The sequence below is a fragment of the Tenrec ecaudatus genome, chromosome 14, assembly GCF_050624435.1.
Source record: "Tenrec ecaudatus isolate mTenEca1 chromosome 14, mTenEca1.hap1, whole genome shotgun sequence".
Lineage (NCBI taxonomy): Eukaryota > Metazoa > Chordata > Mammalia > Afrosoricida > Tenrecidae > Tenrec > Tenrec ecaudatus.
The window spans coordinates 45,091,316-45,116,233 of NC_134543.1; the positions used below are offsets into that span (position 1 = coordinate 45,091,316).

The 24,918-nt window shown below is 38.7% G+C and overlaps 2 protein-coding genes and 1 pseudogene across 4 annotated transcripts in view; 2 read left to right on the forward strand and 1 right to left on the reverse strand.

The window, feature by feature from the left end:
* The window catches only part of RTN1 (reticulon 1), a 412,417-nt gene that overhangs the window by 49,634 nt on the left and 337,865 nt on the right, over positions 1 to 24,918 (forward strand). The window lies entirely within an intron of this gene.
* The window catches only part of LRRC9 (leucine rich repeat containing 9), a 134,180-nt gene that overhangs the window by 27,947 nt on the left and 81,315 nt on the right, over positions 1 to 24,918 (reverse strand). The window contains exons 20-27 of the mRNA XM_075531829.1: positions 23,611 to 23,745; positions 20,203 to 20,380; positions 19,266 to 19,486; positions 17,493 to 17,615; positions 13,135 to 13,265; positions 6,598 to 6,706; positions 2,627 to 2,766; positions 954 to 1,090 (exon numbers count right to left, since the gene is read on the reverse strand). Of these exons, the coding sequence (XP_075387944.1) occupies positions 954 to 1,090; positions 2,627 to 2,766; positions 6,598 to 6,706; positions 13,135 to 13,265; positions 17,493 to 17,615; positions 19,266 to 19,486; positions 20,203 to 20,380; positions 23,611 to 23,745 (1,174 nt within the window). The remainder of the gene's footprint in view (positions 1 to 953; positions 1,091 to 2,626; positions 2,767 to 6,597; positions 6,707 to 13,134; positions 13,266 to 17,492; positions 17,616 to 19,265; positions 19,487 to 20,202; positions 20,381 to 23,610; positions 23,746 to 24,918) is intronic.
* LOC142426959 (U4 spliceosomal RNA) lies at positions 10,246 to 10,327 on the forward strand (annotated as a pseudogene).

Sequence of the window (24,918 nt, forward strand, 5' to 3'; positions counted from 1 at the left end):
AAGACTAAATGAGAATGTGCATATGCAAACATCTTCCCCAATGACTAGTTTGATCTGCACTCGAGAAATGACAGCCACTGCAGGAAATAGCCTCCCTTTCTACCAAGTGGTTTGCACCACAGGCCAGGGCAACAGACACACTCCCGCTCCTTTACATTACTGGATGAATGTAGAGCTCCCGGAGTCAGGGTGTCTCTGGTTTTGAGGTCAATGGATCTTCTAAAAGATCTGTCATCATTATGTTCACTTTTTGTTCTTTAAGGCAAAGTCTGCAGACTCTTGACCCAACTCATGAGCACACTTGATAGACAAAAAGATACTTCTAAAAATTTAAAACATGTCTTGGAAAAGCTGATTTCTACCAATTTTATGTAATCTGGTCTTGTGAGGTACCAACTCTTTGCTTTTTGTTGTGTTTAGTGGACTATGATGTAAAAAGTAAATATTGATATAATACTGTAGAGATGCCTAGATTATTATATCAGTCTTCAAAAATAATTTTTAAAACATTAAATAAAGAAAGAAAAATTTATTCTTTTTTCAAGCCAGTTTATTGGGAGCTCTTACAGATATTATATAACAATCCATAATTCAATTAGATCAAGCATAATTGTACAATTACTGCCATCATCATTTTCAAAACATTTTCTTTTCCTGTAACTCTTTTTGATATCAGTTCCCCTTTAAACTCTCCCCTACCCCACCCCCCGGAACCCTTATTCTTATATAATAAATAATAATGATTATGAAAAATTCATTCTTGATTGCTAAAATATTTTGCCAGTGAATATGCTTGAAGTTAATGTTGATGCTTTTATATTTGTTTATCAAAACAGGATAATAAATCAGACTTTAATAACTAAAAAAACTTCATATTTCTACTATAAGGAGAAGTTTTACTCTGTCCTATCGTGTCACTATAAACATCATGGAAGTGAGTTTGAGTTACTTACCTTGTAGAAAGAGGAACTTTAAATTTCTTAGTCTGTTAAGTTGTAGCTGAATTAAATTACAAATCCCATTGTAGCCCAAATGAAGAACTTCTAAACTGTGCATCATTGGAGGCAAATTTTCAAAGACCACTGTCTCTCTGAAATACACATATAAGTCTGATATCATATATTTAATTCCAAGCCAACTGTATCAGAAAAAGACAATTTGATATGTACTTACTATAAAATGAAGGTCAGAAAAAAGAATGAAATTTAATAACAAATCAAAATAAACTATTTAACATACAGTTTAATATTTTTCTTCTTTTAAAAATATTTCCACATTGTAAAATAAAGAAAACATAGAAGGAATTATAATGAAAACCAAAAATAGCATATCCTAGCAAAAATAAATTAGTAAAATCAATTCAGATCAGAAAAGAATAAATGAAACTATTTTTATTTGTAGGTGGGATGATCTCATATTTAGAAAATCTTATGGAATTCACCAAAAAGTAGAATAAATGCGTTGGCAAGATCATAGGGTAGATTATTCTATACAAAGGCCAATTACATTTATATATGCTGACAAAATTCTAAAAGTAAAATTAAGAAAAATTTCTGTCCATAGTGATATCACATCAGATAAAATATTTCATAATAAATTAACAAAACTGTACAGTATCTGTGCACTCAAAACTATGAAACATTACTATGAGATATTAAAGACCTAAGTAAATGGAAAAATGCTCTAAGTTGATGAATTAGGATATTCATTACTATAAGTTTCTTTTCAAATTGATCAATAGAGTCAATGCATTATCTGTCAGAGAGCCATTCTTGATTTAGAAAATGACAAGCTGGTTCTAAAATTCATATGAAAATACAAAGAACACATAGTAGTCTAAACACTTTAGAAAAAGATCAAAGGTGGAGGATTTACAACCCCTAATTTTGAAGCTCATTAGAAAGCCAGTGTGGTCAAGGCAAAAGGTAAAATAAGGCAGTTGCTTAGGCCAATTGAATAGACTTGAGAACCTACAAATAAGCCCTTACACTGATGATCAATGAATTTTGAACAACAGCACCAAAAGCAATTCAAAGGGGGAAGGGTAGTGTTTTGTTTTTTTTAATGGTGTTTAAAACACTAAACGAAGCATAGCAAAAAGCAGAGTTTGGACCTCATACCTTCTCTCACAATCTATACGTGAATTAACTCAAAATGGTTTATAGGTCTACATGTGAGAGAGAAAAATTTAAAACATTTTGAAGACAATATATGAGAAGAAACTTTGTCTTTATTTGGTTTTATTTTACAAGATGGCCTTTCAGTGAGGAAGTAAGGGGAGAAGGGACAGCAAAGGAACCTTTTGACTCTCTTTTTATCTGTGGAGCTTATTTCTGAAATGTAGCTATCAACTAGAGTGGAGCAAATTGTGCACAGCTCAAGTGCTAGCCGAAAGGTCGGTATTTCCAACTCACTCAGAAGTACCCAGGACGACAGGCGTGGTAATCCGCATCTTGAAAGCCGTAGAGAAGTTCTACTGTGCGCGTATGGGAGACCAACATAAGGCTACTAAGTATTAAGCAAACTAGCCCGGCGCACTGAATGTGTTGCTGCTATCATTACTGTGACTGAGTGCTTTTGCACTCATCAGTCAACATGATGGACACGTGAAAGAGAGGAAGGATACCTGTTTATTTTTGAAGTTCCTTGCTGTCCGTAGCCACTTGAGGGCACTTTTTGGTAGAGCAGTTGTCTGTTGGTTAAGTGGGTCTGAGGCTTTAGTCTGGGCACGATTGATTCAATATGATTATAATTGAGGCATAATACCTACAGAGAGGACACCTCATTAATCAGACATTAGTTTATAACTGCTGTTACAATGAATGTTTGAGACGATCAACATTCCAGAAACTATTAAAATAGGTGGATAAAATTTGGAATATATAACATGATTTAGTAATATGTTAGCCTTGCAAATGACATACGTTTGTATTGACCTGGATTCACCATTAAAGATGTTTTTGTGTTATCAGACATGTTTTACATTTCTGTGGAATTACATTTCAAACAAAAGAGAGGAACCTAGAAAGTTACTCAATATTCTCTATCTTACTCCTGATTTTTCCTGGCCTGACACGCCTCAGTTGGAGAGAGAAGTCTTTCTCTATGTGGAAAGGGCTTTAGAAGTATATTAGGAGAAATAAAATGCCTCAGATAAGTAGCTTAAACTCCCACCTCATGACAGCAGAAAGCAAGCTCAGGACGCCTACGGTAAGCAGAGAGAAGGTATCAATAAAGGTTGGAGCGACAATTTATGAAGAACAAAAACAAGGGAAATAAAACTAAAAGCAAGTTCTTGGAGAAGCTCCACACAATGCACAAACCTTGAGCTGGACTAGCAGAGGGGAGAGAGCGCTAGAAAGCGAGAGCCAGGGGAAGAGCAAGCACTCCAGTCAACAGAACCAGAAATAAAAGAGGGGCCACTACTGACTTTCTTGAACTGAAGAGGACTAGAAAGAATACTATAAACAATTATAGGTGAACCGATGGGAGGACTGAAATGAAGTGGAAAAATGACCTAGAAAATCACCACCCACCACCTGCTTCAAGAAGAAAGACAGTCAGTTACATAGCAGGGAAGACAGTGAATCAGGAATGAAAGCAAAGAAGCACTCTTAAAGAAAGGCTCGGGGCCAAAGGGCTGCACCACTGAATTCCATCAAACATTCAAGGAAGAATTCATTCCAATTCTTCACATAGTTTTCTAAAAATTTTGAGGAAAGAACTCTTTCCAGATCATTTTATGAGGCCAGTATTATTCTGATAAACAAGAGTATAGCAATTAAAAGTATAGAACAATATCAATTATGATTATAAACACAAAAATCCTCAACAAAACACTAGCAATCCAAATTCAGTAATATATTAAAAGAATTATATACCATGATAAAGTGCTGGAAGCCAAGATTGGGAAGACAACTAACTACCTGGCCTATTGGCCAGACAAGATTCATATTTGTGTTCATTCCAAGGAAGGGCAACTCAACAGGATGTAGAAATTATCCAAAAATATCATTAATGCCACATGCAAGTACAATTTTGATGAGGAGAATTAAAAATGGTTGCAGCAGTACGTCGACAGAAATCCAGCCATATTCAGAAGATGACATGGCATGCGGGATCTTGGCTGAAAGCTGAGAATGCCAAAAAGATGTTTACAAGTGTTTTATTGACTATGCAAAGCCATTGAACTGCGTGGATCAAAATAACCTAATAACATTGCAAAGAATACGGTTCAAGAACACTCAAATGTGTTCATGAGGAACCTGTATCTAGACCTAGAGGCAGCCATTTGAATAGAATGACTTTGAAGTCAGGAAATGTGTGTGTCAGAGTTGTCTCCTTTCACCATATTATTCAATCTGCATGCTGAGCAAATAATCTCATAAAATGGACTGTGTGAAGAATGTGGCATCAGGATTTCAAAGAGGATCATTAGCAACCTTCAATATCCAGATGACACAACCCTGCTTGCTGAAAATCAAGACTGGAAACTGACTGACAAAGATCAAAGACTACATACAGCCTTCACTCTGGATTACAGCTCAATGCAAAAAAAAACAAACCCAAATCGTCTCAACTGAACCGATAAACATGATAATTGAAGGAAAGATGGAAATTGTTGAGGATTTTATTTTACCTGGATTCACAAGCAAAAGTCAACGGACACAACAGTAATCAAATACCATATTGATTGGGCAAATCTACTGCACAAAAGCTCTTGAAAGTACTGAAGAACAAAGAGGCCACTTTGAAGACTAGCTATACCGGAGTGCGGTCACGGCGTTTCCACTCCTCCGTATGCCCATGGAAGCAGAACAGGGGACACGGAGCGCTGAAGGAGAATCTATGCGTTTGAAGCATGGTTTTGCTGAAAACTTCTAAAATCACTGTGGGCTTCCAGGAGAGTAAACAAGTCTGCCTTGGATGAAGCCCAGCCAGAATGCTCCTTAGAAGTGAAGATGGGGAAGTTGGATTCATACTTTGGGTATGTTATTAGGAGAGATTGGGATCTGAAAAGGACCCCAGGCTTGGTAAAATAGAGGGTCAGCAAGAAAGAGGAAAACCCTCAGCAAAATGATTGACACCGTGACTGCAATCACAATCATGAGGATGCTGAAGAACCGGACTACGTGTTGTTCTGTTGCATAGGTCACAATGAGTTGGAACAGGGTTGGTGGCACCTTACAGCAAAAACAACAAGATGTATATAACCCAAGAAAAATTAAAACCTATATCCTCACAGAAATGTTCATAGCAGCATTATTCATAGTAGCCAAAAGGTGGAAATATTCCAATGTCCATAAACAAATGGATAAACAAAATGTGGTATATATCCATATTATGAGATATTATTCAGCCATAAAAATAATGAAATATTGATGCATGCTACAGTATGACGGAAATTTGAAAACACTGCTAAATGAAAAAATCCAGCCACAAAGACCACACATTCTTGTGATTCCACTCATATGGCAGTCCATAACAGAGAAATCTATAGAAACAGAAAGCAGACACATGATAGCTTAGTACTTGGAATAAAGAAGGTCCAAAGGGATAGGGAACTAATAGCTAAAAAGCATGGGGTTTCTTGTTCTAAAATTGTTGGTGTCATAAAGCCCACGTGGAAGAAGCACCCCAGCCGGTGCCATCACGAGGTGCCAAAGGGGCCAGGTATGAGACATCATGCAAAAAAAAAAAATATATATATATATATATATGTGTGTGTGTGTGTGTGTGTGTGTGTGTGTGTGTGTGTGTGTGCCATATTGAATGAAGGGGGAAGTGCATAGTGGAGACCCGAGGCCCAAGTGTCGACCACTGGAGATCCCCTCATAGAGGGGGTGTTTAGGAGAGGAGATGGGTCAGTCAGGGTGCGAGGTAGCACCGATGAAGAACACAGCTTTCCCCCAGATCCTGGATGCTTCCTCCCAACTACCATGATCCGAATTCTACCTTGCAGGGCTAGAAAGGGCAGAGGTTGTACACTGGTGCATATGGGGGCTGGAGGCACAGGGAATCCAGTGTGGACGATACCTTCAGGACCAGGGGTGTGAGGGGCAATGCTGGGAGAGTGGAGGGTGAGTGGGTTGGAAAGGGGGAACTGATTACAAGGATCCACATGTGACCTCATCCCAGGGAGATGGACGGCAGAGAAGGGGGTAAGGGAGACTCCGGATAGGGCAAGATATGACAAAATAACAATCTGTGGATTATCAAGGGCTAATGAGGGAGGGGGGAGCGGGGAGGGTGGGGAAAAAATAAAGAGGACCTGATGCAGAGGGCTTAAGTGGAGAGCAAATGCTTTGAGAGTGATTGGGGCAAAGAATGTACGGATGTGCTTTATACAATTGATGTATGTATATGTGTGGATTGTGATAAGAGTTGTATGAGCCCCTAATAAAATGTAAAAAAAGAAAAGAAAAAAAAATGATTAGGGCAAAGAATGTATGGATGTGCTTTATACAATTGATGTATGTATATGTATGGATTGTAATAAGAGTTGTATGAGTCCCTAAAAATGTTTTAAAAAATAAATAAACTTAATTTGCACTGAAAAATATTTAAAGAAAAAATGGGTATTTGTGAGCAATTCACCTTCACGTTAGGGAGATAAATCAATCCACTGAATGAAGTAAGATTGTTGTTTTGTAGATTCACATTCCGCACACTTCTGAATTGATCGACTGGAACCAAGTCCACAGTTCTGAATTCAGAAAGAAAAAAAAACAACTGTTATTTGAAAAGAACAGAAAATTATTGGAAAAGCTAAGTTCTTCCAGATATAACCTCAAAAACATGTTTAAAACATTTATCTGACAAATGCTGTGAACAATAACTGCCATGATGTAAAATGTCTGTGTCAGATGACAGGCTCTTCGCACAGTTCTGCAGCGTGCATGTCAGAAAGGCTCAACCAGGAACAATGTGGTCCTCGTGGTGCCGTAGTTACGCAATGGGCTTTTATCCACAAGGCTGACAGTTCGCTCTTCGGAATAAAGATGGGCTTTCTACGCCCCTAAATAGTTACTGTCTTGGAAACTTGTGGGGCAGTTTTACCGTGTCCTATAGGGTCATTATGAGTCAGCATCGACTTGATGGCAGTTGAGTTTTAGAGTCTTTATGTCAGAAAGGGTGGGCACAGAATTTTGATTGTTTTTTTAAAAATCACATCAATTACCACATAAACAGAACACTAGCAATAAAGAAACTAATAAAACGAATATCTTTAATTTATTTATAAATTCATGAAATGGTAGTGAAATTGACATGGTTAATCATAAATGTTTTGGGTTATTAACTGCAGAGGCTATATGTGAATTAAGTTAGTTCTGAAGTGCCAGACTGGGGAGAGGGGTGAGAAAGAAAAGCAAGTAAGAATTTTGAAAAGAATATTTTGTTTTATTTCTTGAAAAACCCTTTATAAGGATATTTTGCCAATTAAAGGGAATACGTGATTCCTACTTCATAGCTTCACAATGGCTCCACTTTCCTTTGAGCATCAGAGAGAACAGATAACTAGGTCTCTTCCCTCTGATGGGATAGCTAGTTCCTTATATAAACTCTGTACCCAAAGTTGCAGTTATGACATACTTTCATCCACAAATACACTATTCATTCAAGGTTTCCTAAGTGTCTCTTAAGTGCAGGCTAATTGCTTGGAAAGGCCACAAGAAAGACCACAAGGCACTCTCTACCCTCAGGAAGCCTACAGTCTGGTGGGTGTGAGAAAATTAAAACAGCAAAGGAAAATTGCAACCACAGTGTTAGAAAACTTGCTTGGGAAATCAGTGATGATTTGATGAAGGGAAATTTTGAAAGGAGTCTTAAAGGATTTGTAGACATTTGCCTAAAAATTACTCCTAAATTTCAGATCTGCCAAGCAGTATCAAAGTACACAAGCAGAGGGAGAAGCATGAGTCAGCATTTTGTGACTGGGACTAAGAAACTAGAAGCATTTCAGAATTTCTGAAGTGTAAAGTGTTACAGAGCGTTAAGGGTAGGGTTTTCTGGGGTATTGTTAGGCATTATCGAGTCAGTTCTGATTCATAGTAAACCTAGAAGCACTGTGCGGTACTTTGCCATCCTCACATTTGTTATGTTTGAGCCTATTGATGGCAGTCACTGTGCTATTCCATCTAGTTCAGAGTTTTCTCTTTTTTGACCCTCTGCTTTGATAAGCATGCTGTCCTTTTCCAGGTATTGATTTAGCTTAACATGCTGAAAGTATGTGAGACAGTTTCAGCACTGTGCTTCTAAGGAGCACTCTGGGTATACTTCTAGGATTTGTTTGTTCTGGCAGTCCATGACATATCCAATATTCTTTGTCAAAGAATTCAAATGCATCCATTCTCCTTATTTGGTCTCCAGCTTTCACATGGGTATGAAGCAACTGAAAAGATCATGGTTTGGACCAGGTATACCTTCTTCCTCTAAGGGACATCTTTGTTCCTTAACATTTTAAGTAGTGCAGCAGATTTCCTAATGCAAAGCACATTTCATGACTATAGTTTCCATGAGTATTGATTGTGACTCAAGTAAAATGAAATCCTTAAGAAGTTCAAACTTTCTGCATTGAGCGTGATGCTGCTGCTATTGATCCAGTAGTGATCATTTGGGTTTTCTTTGCACTGAGTTGCAATGTACAGTGAAGGCTGATGTCTTTGGTCTTCATCATTAAATGCCTCAACTCTTCCTGGTTTTCAGGAAGCAAGTTTGTGCCATCTGCTTATCAAAGGTTGTTAATGTGACTTCTTCAGTTCTAGTTCTTTTTTATATAGTCTAGCTTCTCTGATTATTTGCTCAGCATATAAATTGAATAAGTATAGTGAAAAGATACAACCTTGATTCACACCTTTCCCAACTTTAAAACGTGCAGTACCCCCTTGTTCTGTTTGAATGACTACCCCTCGTGCTATGTGTATGTAGGGTTTACATGCCTCACTCTATGTGTATGTAGGGTTTACATGCCTCACTCTATGTGTATGTAGGGTTTACATGCCTCACTCTATGTGTATGTAGGGTTTACATGCCTCACTCTATGTGTATGTAGGGTTTACATGCCTCACTCTATGTGTATGTAGGGTTTACATGCCTCACTCTATGTGTATGTAGGGTTTACATGCCTCACTCTATGTGTATGTAGGGTTTACATGCCTCACTCTATGTGTATGTAGGGTTTACAGATGATGAAAGGAAATTAAATACATAAAGAAAATGCCGATGTTATTCTATAGACAATGAAAAGTCAGTGAACAATTTTGAGAAAGGAAATTGTCTGATAAAATGCATCTTGGAATGTGATATCAATAATTGATGGGGTTATGGAGAAAAGGCTTATGTAATACAATAGGCTGAACGGTCATTAAGGAAGTTCCTAAAGCTACTCCCTGACCTAGGCTAATCACAGTGATCAGTGAGAAAAGAGGGAAATGTGAGACTTAAGATATGGACTCTGTACAATTTAATTAATTAATCGATTGATTGATTGAAAATGTGGGCCAAAGGAAATAAAAATTGACTGCTAGATTTTGACTTGGGCAGCAGGTGGCTGTTACCTCCAGATCTGGAAGTGGGGCACACAGAAGAATGAGCAGTAGTGGGGGTTGCTGCTGGCGAATAACAAGAGTATTGTGATACATTACGATGAACTTGGCTTAAACTACGATAACACTCAGGGGAAACTATAGAGAGAGCAAGTGGATATTGAAGTGAAAAGGCAAGCTTCAGACTAGAGATTTTAAATCTGAGTATCATCATACTCAATGGCAAAAGATAAATCACTCCATGAAGAATCACGAATAAGAAGAAAGGAAAGAGAAGGAGAGAGGATTATAAAAGAGGAGAAGAAAATGCAAGATAAAGAGGATAGGGCTGAGGACAGAAGTTAAGATTTCGAAAAGGCATAAAAAACGTACAGAAAACCAGGATGTGAAATTAAAGGGGAATAGGAGGTAACGCACATAAGGAGCCCCTGGGTGGCACAGCCAGTTAATGTGCTGGCTGCTCCGTGAAAGGGTGCAGACTGTAGCCCTCACTGAGCTGGACTGTGAAAGAATGGTCTGGTCATCCCTTTCCAACAATAGAAGTCACTGCAAACCTTAGGAGACACAGTTCTACTCTGACACACACAGTATCACATGAGTCCGTATCAAGTTGATGGCAACTGGTTTAATGAATGCATGGAAATAGGGGGTCGGCATTGTTAGCCTCAGAGAGGACAAGTTAGTTAAGAATTTAAAACAGAGCTTTGCGCGGTGGCAATATCGTAGCCAATGAGGTTTACCCGAGGCGCAATTATTGCTAATTGAAAAAAAAATTAAAACAGAAGTTAAAAAAACAAGCCGCCATCTAGCTGAGAAGAAACAAAGCCCACGTGGAAGAAGCACACCAGCCTGTGTGATCATGAGATGTCAAAGGGATCAGGTATCAGGCATCAAAGAACAAACAATCAAATCATTGTGAATGAGGGGGAGTGCAGATTGGGGACTGAAGACCCATCTCGAAGCAACTGGAAATCCCCTTATAGAAGGGTCGTGGGGAGGAGACGAACCTGTCAGGGTGCAGTGTAGCAACAATGAAACGTACACCTTTCCTCTACTCCCTAAATGCTTCCTCAAACCCCTCCCCCCACTATCATGATCCCAATTCTGCCTTACAAATCTGGCTAGACCAGAGGATGTACACTGGTACAGATAGGAACTGGAAACACAGGGAATCTAGGACAGATGATTCCTTCAGGACAAGTGCTGAGAGTGGCCATACCAGGAGGGTGGAGGGAGGGTAGGGTGGAAAGGGAGAACTGATTGCAAGGATTTACATATAACCTCCTCCCTGGTGGATGGCCAACAGAAAATTGGGTGAAGGGAGATGTCGGACAGTGTAAGATATGACAAAATAATAATAATTTATAAGTTATCAAGGGTTCATGAGGGAGGGGGGAGTAGGGAGGGAGGGGAAAATGAGGAGCTGATACCAAGGGCTCAAGTAGAAAGCAAATGTTTTGAGATTGATGATGGCAACAAATGTACAAATGTGCTTGACACAATGGATATATGTATAGATTGTGATGAGTTGTATGAGCCCCCAATAAAATGATTAAATTAACAGCCTACTGGATTTATTAATGAGGAGCGCAGCAATTAAATTCCTGAGAATGATATCAGTGTACTGGTGGCAATGGCAGGCAGCGTGTATTATATTAGAATTATGTGAGAAAGCAAACCAATTAAGTATAGTTTAATTTAATAGCTAAAGGGTCAAAAAATTAGTATATGAGTTTGAAGCATGATAGGTGACTTTATGAATATTATTGAATAATACTCACAGCTAGACCAATAAACAACATTATTTTAAGTGAAGAAAATATTGAAATCCTCAAGGTTTTCAATCCACAATCAATACCTATAGGAGCAGCAGTCAAGAAATTAATGCTTAAAAAAACCTCAAACTAAAGATATATCACTTTGAGGACTAAGGTGCACCTGACTCAAGCCATGGTACTTTCAATTGCCTCATGTGTGCAAAAACTGGACAATGCCTAAGGAGCTGATACCTTTGAATTAAGATGTTGGAAAAGAATTATGAATATGAAGGCAGGTAAAAAAGTATCATGACAAAATATAAAGGTTTTATTTCTTAACATATTGTCCATCTAGATGTACATACATCTGATGGCAATATTTCCATGTCCCCAACTCTTCTCTAATGAATTCTGGCTCTTTGGTTTCCATCAAGTTAAAACAGCATTTCTGGTGGTCTGAGGAACTCAAATTTTGTGAAAAAGAAGACCAAAACGGCAAGACCGGGGTTGGGTGGATGGCACGAGGCGAGGCTCCCAGTCCGTTTCTCACAGAGCAGTCCTTGCTACTCAGAGACTAAATAGGTTCTGTGTCAAGATGGAGAAAGGTGCCTCAGCAACCCTTCAGGCGGTTTTCATCAATGCTTCCTAATAACTCCTGTGAGAAAACTGCACCCAGGTGACTCCTCTTCTGGAGTAAAAAGCAGATCACACAATAGTAGCCAGAATCCCCGAGCTGACCTCTGCCTGGACTTGATCTGGCCCAGCAGATCGCCTCAAAAGCCACTGTTTTGAATGGCCCTTGCTTGCCTATTGGTTTGACTTTGTAAATCGAAGCTCATTTCTGGTTATGATTCATTCCATAAAACTGTCTTCATTAGTTTGATCTTGCTTAAAAGACTTATGGAAAGACCCGCTCTTTGAGGTAGGTGATCTTTGCATAATGCTGTTGTCATTCATTCATCTGAAAGGCTGTTGATTTCCTCCCAAAATTCAACATGCCACAGAATGTGCGATCCCAGTAGCTATCACAATAAGGATAATGCTACAGTGGTTTCTACCAGTTCCTGGATTTCAACCACACTTATTGATAGAAAGGTTGACAGTCACTCTTGGTTCATCTTTGAGGTCTTCCTGATTAATCTTCCTTAAAATGCATGACCCATCTAAAAACTGTTGGCTTATGTTGGTAGCGTTCTCACACACCTTTTTTAAAAAAACATTTTAATGATTTGGGAAGATGTTCGCTTGAGTTTCTTTATTAAAAGTTTATTTTAGCCCAGACTTCAAAATTGTTTGCTTTTTCTTCCTATGGCACAAAAAAGCATTCTTCTTCGTCTTCTTCGAAGGCATCTTCACAAGACTAAGACAAGTGCATTAGTGAAAGGACACGTCTGCAGCCATCCAGTGATTGCAAAGTGTTTAAACACATTTTGTTTGGACCAAATCTTTGCATGTATGAGCTGGAACTCTACTAGCAATCCTGTTTGACTTAAATTTGTTTTGGTAGAAGTACAGCCAGAATGTTCCTTAGAAGTAAGGATGGTGATATTTTGTCTCAAGAACCTCGGACATTAGGAAAGACCAGTCCCAAGAGAAGAGCATCAAGCTCAAGAAAGTAGTGTGTCAGCAAAAAGGGAGGGAAATTCTTAGATGGTTTAGACACAGTGGCTGCAACAATGCATGCAGATGTAGCAATGATTGTGAAGATGGTGCTGGGTCAGGACACGTGCTTTCCCATTGTGCACAGGGCTGCTGTGAGTCAGAATTGACTCATTGGCTCCTCACGACGACAGCTATGTGCATCATATAAAACATATTATAAAATATTATACCTGATAGATGATGAAGTCCAATTTAGTTCATGCATTTGGGTGAAGTCTGAGTTTCCTTGTCTTTCTGCAATCATGTCAGAAGTAAGTCTGCCACCAAACAAATCTTTTGCACTCTCAATCTCCGGTGGCTCCTACGCGAGGAGAGTTAGAAAGAGGTTGTCTGTCTTACAGATGATGGCTAAATCACATGCTTTCTCTGCTTCCAGGACAGAACGAAGCGAACTCACTTTTCTCTATTTTTTTCACTAAGTAGAGCTCAAAGCCCTAGATATCACATATAAAATAAATGTAAAACAGAAAGGTGCAGAAAAGAAGGCAGGTCAGCTAGGAGACTTGGGATTTTTAAAATGACACAGCAATGAGTTCTCTGGTTTTTGCCTTTATTTGTTTTTACCTCATAAATGCTGGCCTAGGAACTGGAGAAGCAGGCAATCTAGATATGCAAGTAAGAGCAGACAAAACAAAACAAACAAACAAAATAGACCACAACAAATATTTGCTTGCTCTAACCAAAGCTATCAGGAAAGCAGAAACCCATTCAAATGTTTCGATAATGGAGGCCCTATTCCACGAAATACACGGCCACCCCAACTGCACCAGCAAAAGCAGAATGGGAGCCTACCTGTCCACCCTTGCCAAGTTACAGCGAGGTGCCTCTCCAACATGCCTCGGTTGGGTGGGGAACCTCCCCTCCTCCCCCAATCAAATACTACCTGCGGTCCCCTGGGTAGACTGGACTTCTACCGGGTGGGAAAGAGTTATCCCTGGAGCAGGGATGAGCCATTCCTAATCTTTCCTGCAAGGATTAGGCAGGAGGAGGTCCATGGAAGCACGAACTCCCATCCCAGCCCAACAGTCAGGAGGCACAGCCCCCCAAGGTGTCAACAGAAGCTGAATGGAAAAAATCTGCCAGCACCAAAGGAGTGTCCCACTTCCCCACTGGTGCGGAGTCATAGGAGGCTTGCTAAACTAGAAGTTTCAGGTCTCCTGTCCAAAATCCAATACAAAATAACTCATACCAAGAACCAGGAAAATCTCAACTTGAATGAAAAAGTCCATAAACTAATGTTATTACCAAAATGACTCCGATGTTAGAATTGCATCCATTAACATTGCAGATCCTTTAGAGTTACATTGCTCTTCAACCTCACTTTGTATCCACGTTTTGGAGCTTCCTTTACTATTGTGAAGAAGTATTAAAGTCTCACTTAGATTTCCTCACTTTCTCTACTCTCTTTCCCTAGACCAGTGGTTCTGAATCTGTGGGTCATGACCCCTTTTGGAGGTCAAATGACCCTTTCACTGGGGCCACCTGATTAATAACAGTAGCAAAATGACAGTTATGAAGTAGCAATAAAAATAATTTTATGGTTGGGGGGGGGGTCACCACAACATGAAGAACTATATTAAAGGGTGGTGGCATTAGGAAGGTTGAGAACCACTTCCCTAGACAATTGTATGCACAATTTTTGTTTTTCCTATCAACACTTTTCAAATTACTTCCAAATCTAGACAAATAGGACCTTCCACGTCTTTATTTAGTGATTTTATTTTTAAAATTTTCCCCCCAAAAGAGTTTCCCTACAGTGTTATTAGCATTTAATTAACACATATAATTCAATAGTTCAATTGCATCAAGAAGAATTGTACAATCACCACCACAATCAGTTTTAGAATATTTTCTTCATTCTTGTACTCATTGTTATGAGCTCTACCATTCCTCCCCCATTCTCCCCTGCCATACCACTATGGAACCACTAATCTATCATTTAGTGATTTTAATTGCCTGTTTTTCATCTCCTGGCAGATGACTCACTGTCAGATAATATGTTTAATGCTAAACATCTAATTCCTTCAATCTCGTCCAGCTATTTCTATGTCTGTCATGATGCATTTTCCCTTCCTTTCCCTTTGCTTGTCCTTTAAATCCAATTGCTTGTCATGTTCTGTCAATTCTCCCAATATCCCTCATAATTTTCACTTCTCCTATATCTTCCTGGATCAGACTCTCATGTATCAAACCTCTTCTGAATATTCCAAGATCATAACTCAAAAGTTCTACCTTCCACCAAACATTTGAAAAAATGTAAACAAATTCTTTGTTAATGCACAAGAAACCTGATCTTACCTCCATTGGCTGAACACTCATTCATAATTTCTTTTAAAAGCCATCACTGCTTTTAGAAGCACATTTAAAATTCCCATTTCTAGCAACAACCTGTTGCTGGTACCATATGTTTTCTCTAAGACATTAGAAACGTTCTCAAGGGGTCTCCTCACTTCCTCCTGAGCTCTCATCAAAATTGTCTCATGATAGCATATTCAAAGTATGTGAGACAAAGTCTCACCATCCTTGCTTCTAAGGAGCAATCTGACTGTGCTTCTTCAAAGACAGATTTGTTTGTTCTTTGACAGTCCATTGTCCTTTCAATATTCTTCACCACAATTGAAATGCATAGATTTATCTTCAGTCTTCCTTACTCAATGTCCAATTTTACATGCTTATGTGGGGACTGAAAATACCATGACTTGATTCAGGTACATCTTCCTCCTTAAAGTGATCTCCCCGGTCTTCAGTACTGTAAGGAGATCTTATGTGGCAGATTTAGCCATAGCAATGATTCCTTTGATTTCTTGACTATTGTTTCATCCCAGCAAGATCAAATCCTTGACAACTTCAACCTTTTCTCCATGTATGATGATGTTACCTATTGGTCCAGTTGTGAGGATTTTAGTTTCTTTGCATTGAGTTGTAATCCATTTTGAAGGCTGCAATCTTTGATCTTCATTAGCAAGTGAATCTTGCTTTCACCAAGCAAGATTGTGTGATCTGAGTAGGGCAGGTTGTTAACAAACCTTCCTTCAGCATTGATGCCTGGTTCTTCTTCATATAGTTCAATTTCTCTGATTATTTGCTCAGCTTATAGGTTGAATAAGTATGGTGAGAGATATAACTCTGCCATATACCTTACCTGATTTCAAACCATATAATATTCCCTTGTTCATTTTACATGATTGTCTGTTGATCCATGTACAGGTTCCTTATGAGCACAATTAAGTTTTCTGGCAATCCCATTCTTCTCAATGCTGTCCATAGTTTGTTATGGTCCACACAGTCAAATACCTTTGCAGAGCCACTAAGACACAAGTAAACATTTTTCTGGTATCCTCTGCTTTCAGCCAAGATCTACCTGACATCAGTAATGATAACCCTTGTTCCACATCCTCTTCTGAATCTGGTTTAAATTTCTGGTAGGTCCCTGTTCATGTACTGATAGAACTGTTGAAAAAACTTCAGAAAAATTTACTTTCATGTGATTTAATGATATTCTTGGATAATTTTTGCCTTCTCTTCGATGATCTTTCTTTGAAATGAAAGATTATATATATATATATATATATATATATATATATATATATATATATATCTTCCAATGAGTTGGCCAGGTAACTGTCTTCCAAATTTCTTGGCAGAGACAAGCAAGTACTTCCACTGTTTTATCAGCATGCCGAAACATTTTGATTGCTATTCCATCAATTCCTGGAGCCTTATTGTTTTGTGCTGATCCTAACAGTGCATTTTGGATTTCTTCTCTCAGTGCCATTGGTTCTTGACCATATGCTACTTCTTGAAATGTTTGAACATCAACCAATTCTCTTTAGTACAGTGATTTTTGTGTATTCCTTCCATCTTCTTTTGATGTTTCTGGCAGTGTTCAGTATTTTGCCCATAGAATCTTCCAATATTACAACTACAGTCTTGATTTTTTATTTGATTCTTTCAGCTTAATGTATGCTGAATATTCCTCCTGTTTTGTTTTCTAACTCTAGGTTTTTGTGTTTTCATTATAACATTTTATTTTGTCTTCTGGAGCAGCTCTTTGAAATTTTCCATGTGGATCTTTTACTGCATCATTCCGTCCATGTGTTTTAGCTATGCTGTGGTCAAGAGCAGTTTCAGCGTCTCTTCTGATTTCCACCTGGATTGATTCTCCTCTGTCATTTTAATAACCTTTTGCTTTCTTCATGTATGACATTCTTGATGTCATCCACAGCTCTTCGGGTCTTCTGTAATTAGTGTTCAAAGCATCAAATCTGTTCTTGAGATGTTCTAAAAACTCAGGGGGAATATACTCAAGGTCATACTTTTGGCTCTATGGACTCATCTTAATTTCCTTCAAGTTAAATTTGAACTTACACGAGCAACTGATAGTCTGTTCCACAGGCAGTACCTGGACTTATTTTGATTGCTTATTTGGGTATTACATTTGTGATAAAGCAATGTTCAAGCCTATGGCAGTTACGGATATGTGAATATGCAGTTTAGACCAAATGCTATGTATCAAAAAACAACTTACAATAGAAATGCCATCCAAAGCTTTCAGTTCTGGAAGATGAAATATTACAAATAATCGATAATTTTCTTGATTCCACACAAAAAGATTTCCACACATGTCTAGAATGACCAGGTTGCATAAACTCTATGAATTAAAATAAATAAATAAATAGCTAATATACATCAGACCCGAATTATTTTTTTCCTTGTAAGAGTGTAACCATCTATAAACTTTAATATTTAACTTGATCATTCCACAGTAGTTTTCATGTTTTTATGTTCACTTACTCAAACAGGTCATTAAGTACATTTCATTATTTCTGCATCTATCTAATATGATCAGAATACCTTTCGGGATACTGGTGCTAAACGTACTCTCTCTAATGACTGAAGGGACCTCTGCTATGTTTTTTAAATATACATAGATGGAATAGCGTCCTATTAAACACTCAGATAAAAATAGGAAAAACTTCCTGTTGAAAAGCTATAAAAGCTTCTAGAGTGTAGGAGTCACTTTAAGCAAACACGTGCTCTCTCCTTAGGGCACTGCATGCCTTTGTGGCAAAGGAAGGGCGCTGGATGGTGGGTGGGAGAGGTCAAGACAAAAGGGTTAAGACACAAACTAATGCATCGCAATGTAGAGCGATTTAGTTGTTGTTAATGACACTGGCTCTGACGTTTAGAGGAAGTAGTTATTTGGAGTAGTGCAATAGAGAGGGAACCCCTGTATGGTGCCAATGCTTCAATGCTCAGTTACTAGCACAAAGATTGACAGTTCATGTTCACTCAGACGTGTCTCGGAAAACAGGGCTGGTGATTGGCAAAGCCGGTCCACTATGCTCAGTGCGGTGACCACGAGTCAGAATCAACTCCAGGAAACTAAAAAAATAGGAGGGGAAGGAGGCTGAATTGAAAGCATGGCAACAGCCGGACACCGGCTTTCGGTTGGAGAGTACGTCCGGGCCATGTGGTCTCAGCACAGGAGCCCTGCTGGCATAGCAGGTTACTTACTGGGCTGCTAACTAACTACAAGGTCAGCCACACCAGACAAGAGAAATGAGGCTTTTTGCTCCCATACAGGGCAGGCTGGAAAGCCACATGGGAAGCTCTACTCTCTTATATGACTTGGAATCAACTTGAGGGTAGTGAATTTTCATTTGTTTCTTTGTTTTGAATGGGAAAGTGCTAAAATGAGACTCAGATTGGTAGTTAATGGCCCTAGAACTTTAGAAACAGTGAAGGCAGATGTTACTTTTGAAGTGAATTCCTGTTCTGTGCTGACTGACACACCTTTCAAGTTCAAACATTCTGTGATTCTTGCTCCACCCAACTCCTGCATTACTTATGGATTAGAGAGCAGCTACATCAAGCTGACTGCAAAGAGTCCGAGGTACCAAGTAGACCCAAGCAGTTACAGATAGCTAAGACCTGCCTTCCAGATAGGAGAAGGTTAGAGAGTCTTCCTCCACAACCAGCTTGGGGAATTCTTAAAAGTAGTGAGGAAGGTACTAGTTATAAAGAACAGAACTTGGATTATTTTATTTGTGTATTAAAAATATTATCCTAGCAGGCTATTGTTATACATATTTCTGTCTAACTTCCTCCTCCCTCCTTTGTTTTCTCTATATTTGTAAGTTGAATGTAAAGACATTTTCATAAACCTTGTTACCCTTGATTTTTATTTCCGTTATATTTTCCAAGTTCTATGACAGGGACTATGCATTACTTCTATAGTATAAAATATATATACATTGAACAACATTCCCCCCTCAAAATAACTCTCTCAAATAATTACCTTTAAATTGTAGATCTCCTGGTTGAGAGCAATGTAGTTATTGCTTATGTATAATTCAATTAGAGTGAAAGCTTTTTGTAAACCACTTAATGAAGTGATTCTGTTGTTCTCAAGAGAAAGGGAATGCAGATGAAGCAGGTTATCAAATGTATGCTTCTCCAAACCAGTGAGAAGATTATTATTAATGCTTAAGCGGGTTAATTTATTCAGCTTTGAAATACCTAGGAAAGCAAGCAAATTCAAGAAAAGAGCACTGAAGGGTTAATTTAGACAAAAATCTACTCATCATTTTACTATTCTTTTTTTCCTTCAAAGTAAAAATGGCTTAAAGATTCTAGAGCGTGAACCATTATTGCATTTTCTTCTTTTTCAAAAGTATATTCTCTTTTGGATAAAGTCCCATTACACACATTTAATTTTTAAGCAATTTCTTTTCTTCCCCGGGTAATAAGAAAACGTAGTATGTAGGAAACATTGAATATCCTTTCCATTATGCTTTCAAAGGATAACAAATGAGAAATTTCACCACCATGACTACACAACTGCTTACTCAGTAAATCAAAGCTCTCATTGTGCATGCAAGTTCACTGACCACGGCTCCCTGGTGGTGCTGTGGATTGTGCATTGCGCTGGTCATCTCAAGGTCAGCAGGATAAACCCACCAGCCCCTCTGGAGGGAAAGAGGAGACTGCTCCTGTAAAGAGTTACAGTCTTGGAAACCCTATGAAGGAACTAACTCTATGGCGCTGGCAGTCACTGTCCACCCCTTTCTCCCGCCCACTCAACCCAATAGGTCTTAAAAATACTCTGCCCCAAACTTTTGAAACTTCCTTAAAGATCTTTCTCTTCAGAAATTATGTTTTCAATTTTGTTACTTTTCAGCTTGTTATTATTTAGACATTCATACTCTAAGACTTAAAATTTCCACATGCCATACCTTCTATCTTTGAGATACAGTTTCCATCAAGTGTAAGCTCTTCCAAATTGATACAGGATTCCAAGCCTTCCATTTTAGTGAGATTATTGTTACTGAACGATGCCCATTTCAGATTTACCAGTTTCTCTAAATTTGTGATTTCAAAGAGATGCTGCCCATCTAAATTTAGGGCAGTTATCTGTAGAATCATGTATATTATAAGTTACTCCTGAATCTAACCAGCAAATACAAAAAATGTCATAAGATAAAAAAAAGCTAATGGAACAATTCAAATGTGATAAGTAAGCAATTCATTTAGCAATTAAGAATATTGTACACTTCTTAGTTTACAAAATATGAAATTTAACAAGCCTATAATTACAACTTACTCACTCACTGTCATCGAGTCAATGCTGACCTACAGCGACCCAGAGGTATTTATATGTCACATCCCTTGCAGGACAGAACTTGTTCCAGTTCTCGGAGGCTGTCAGCAGGGAGCCTTCAGCTCTCAGCCCTCTAGGGATTATCTCTGCTGAAGAGCTGCCTCATCAAACATCACAACTCCTTTCCAAGGCGGCCCACATCCGGTAATGGAGGGATACAAAGACTTGGCATTCTTAGTACTACTGGGGACACATTTCAAAGGCCAAGCTCCTTCTTGAACTCTCATGGGATCAACTAAGCTTTTATTGGGTCTGCACCCAGTTGGATTTCTATCTTCTGTAATGAAAATAGTGTAATGAATAGCTGCCATTGTCAAAGGTCATCTTTTCTTACCCCAGTTTCTCTCCTTGGCAAGCTCTGGCCACTTTCCTTATCTGCTTGCCAGGATTCCCGATTCATATAACAGGGCCTCTCAGACTTGGTCTCTGGCCATGAACCTTTAAAGTTTGCTTCCATTTTATGGCCTATTGTCAAGCCATAGCCTTCAGTTTTATCATGCAATCACCCTAAATCTCCAATTATAGGGTGACCACATAACAGGCCTTGTTCCTAGAACATAACTATTCACTAGTTGACCTCTATTTTAATTAGAGATTTAATTAGAAGACTCAAGGTCTTCCAGGACCTTGAGTATATCCTTCTTGAATTTAAAGATCACCTCAAGGGCAGATTTAGCATATTAAACACTAATGATTGAAGACCTGTTGTGTTGTTGGTTGACAATAACAAAGTCATGTTTGAAGATTATTTAGAAGGTAGGAAAAAGGAAAAGACCAAAGTGGAAGTCAAAAGACTCTAAAACTTGCTCTTGAATGAAGAATAGCTAAATTGATTGGAATAAATGATGAAGTAAAAGAGCTGAGCAGAAAATTTCAAAAGGCAGCTTGAAAAGACAGAATAGAGCATTATAATGAAATGTACACAGACCTGGAATTAGAAAACCAAAAAGGAAGAGCACACGCAGGACATCTCAAGCTGAAAGAGCTGAAGAAAGCGTTCAGGGCTTGAATTGTAATATTAAAGAAGTTTATGCGCAAAATATTGAATGATGCACAAAGCATGAAAGAATCATGGAAGAAGCAGGCAGAGTCACGGGACCAAAAAGAACTAGTTGACAGTTCTTTCAAGAGGTAGCAAATGCTCAAGAGACAAAGGTAAAGAAGAAAGAAGTCCATGCTGCCCTGAAGACATTAGCAAAATAAGTCTCCAGGAATTGACATAATACCAGTGAAATAGCCCAACAAGGTGAGGAAGCAGTGAAAGCATTACATTAAGAAATTTCCAGAACAGCTGTCTGGCCAACCAGGTGACAACAATCCATATTTGTGGCCATTCCAAAAAAGATGACCCAGTGAACGTGGGAATTATCCCACAATATCATCAATATACCACGGAAGTAAAATTGCTGGACACAATTCACAAAGTTTTAGCAGTACATCAACAGAGAGTTGCCAGAAATTCAAGTTGAATTCAGAAGTGGATGCGGCATGAGGAACATCACTGACATGACATCAGCTGGATCGTGGCTGAAATCAGAGAAAACTAAAAAGATGTTTATTTGAATTTTTTTATTCTTCAAGGGCATTGGACGATTTGATTATTACAAACTATAAATGATATTATAAAGAATGGGAATTCTATAACACTTTAATTGTGCTCCTGTGGGGAACTTATACATAGATCAAGGGCCCATCATTCAAACAGAACAAGGGGACACTGCGTGGTTCAAGGTCAGGACAGGTGTGTGTCAGGGTTGTGTCCTTTCATGATAGTTATTCAATCGTCACACTGAGCAAATAATATGAGAAACTGTACTGTAAGAATAAGGCAACAGATTGGAGGAAGGCTTGCTAACAACCCTGCCTACTGAAAGGGAAGAGAACTTGAAGCTCTTGCTGATGAAGGTTGCAGCCTTCAGTATGGATTATAACTCAATGTAAAGAAAACAAAAAATCCTCACAACTGGGCCAATAGACAACATCAAGATAAATGGAAAAGTTTGAAGTCATCAAGGATTTCATTTTATTTGGAGCCATAATCAATGCTTACAGAAACAGCAGTCAAGAGACTGTTGCACACGATCTATTTAAAGAGTTAAAAAGTAAAGTTGTCCAGAAAAGTGGGTGAAGGGAGACATCGGATAGGGAAAGATATGACAAAATAATAATTTATAAATTTTCAAGGGTTCATGAAGGAAGGGGGAGAGGGAAGGGAGGGGTAAAAATGAGGATCTGATGCCAGGGGCTTAAGTGGAGAGCAAATGTTTTGAGAATGATGAGGGCAGTGAATGTACAAATGTGCTTGACACAATTGATGTATGTATGGATTGTGATAAGAGTTATATGAGTCCCTAATAAAATGATTTTTAAAAAGTTGTTCAAGAATAAAAAAAATTTTAAAAGCAAAGCTATCACTTCGAGGTGAGACTGACCTAAGCCATGATATTTTCAATCACCTCGCATGAATGTGAAAGCTGGACTATTAATAAGAGAGACCAAAGAAGAATTGATATATTTGAGTTATGGTGCTGGTGAAGAATCTTAAAAGCACTGTGGACTGCAGAAGAACAAACCAAGCTGTTTTGAAGGAGGTGCAGGCAGAATTCTCCTTAGAAGTTAGGGTGCTGTCACTTCATCTCACATTCTTAGACATGGGATCGGGAGAGACCTGCTAGAAGCCATCATGCTTGGTAAAAGAGAAGTCAGTGGACAAAGTAGGAGACCCTTAAGGAAGATGAACTGGCACAGTGGCTGCACCAATGAACTCCACAAGAACAGCAGTTGTGAGGACAGTGCAGGACCAGTGCTTTGAGCTCCTGTCCAGAGGGTCCGCTGCGTTGGAGCCAACTCAAGGGCACTTAACAGCAACTTCTGCTTTCTGGCTGTCTAGTTATCTCTGCCCTCTTATAAGACAAGATCAAAGCTGATTAAAAACCAACTGAAGTTAAGCTCTTAAATTAGGTTCGATAGAATTAGCCTTTACCTTCAAGTGCCAGTTTCCATTCAGATGTGAATACGGTCCTGACTTTGAAATCTGGGTCAGTATTTTGGCAAAAGGCCATGTGCTGAGCACCCGAGGCCTCTCCTCTTTTGTACTAGAATGTCGTAAAAGAGATAACTAACAGAAATAAATCAATAAAAACACAATTAGTAAAGAAAACAAAACATACATGTTTATTTATATATAAAGCATTACATCCAAATGATTTTTAAAATTTCAACATTTCACTTTTTGTTTTAGTGAATGCTGAACCATCTAAAATAATGCTATAATATTGCAAAAAAGACTAATAGAATGCCAAATACTCATATACTCACCTATAAACAAAGGCAGAACTAGATTATCAGTAATCCCCTGGAAGCTCCCTGTGCACTTAACCTAATATTTTTCATCTCCTTCCTCTCAGAATTGATCTCTCTCTGAAATTTTGTGTTGATCAGTCCTTTTCTCTTCTTCACAGTCTTAAAATCTATGTTTAAGTCCATAGAAAATACATGGAGATTTAAAAGTGGAAAAATTCCATTTCTCTACAAATCTTTGGAAGGCCTCTCATATCATTTAGTCCTGCCACACTTGGATCTTACATAAATTGAATAATATTTTATGGATGTATAAAACTAAAACCACCCCCCCAGAATTCCCTTCAGAGGACAGCACTGAAGCTATAGTTCAGGGAGAGGGGCATGCCTGATCAGAGCACATGGGAGCAGATAAAGGGGGAGGAAGAGAGAGTGGAGAACCTCCTGGCCCTCCGAGCCCGGAGGACGATATTCCTGCTCAGAGCAGCCAATGCACAGAGAGGACCATAGGCTCGGCCCCACTACGAGCCACGACATCCCTCTCTGACCCGTAGCCCTACAGGGGACAACACTGGAGACGCAGTGCGGGAATCGTGCCCAATCTGACCCCAATACACCGGGGTGAAACAATAAGGACGTGCAACAGAACAGCAAGGGGAGCAAAGCAATCAAGTTCCCAGGGAATACCAAAATTAGACTTTGGGCCAGGGCATGGCACCCCATCAGACTCACTGAAAGCACTCCTAATGGTCAACAAACAAACTTGGAACTATTTATAGGCTTTTCTTTTTTTGTCATTAGTTTTATTTGTTGTTTTGTTTTCTTTTCTTGCTTTGTTTTGCTGTCTTGTTTTTGTGCTTATTATTGTCTCTACATGTCTATCTAGATAAGATAGGTGGGATAAACAATCCGGAGGAGAAAACAACAGAACCTACTGTTACGAGGGGTACACAGGAGAAAGGAGGCGGGGGAAAGGAAGTGAGTGTTAACA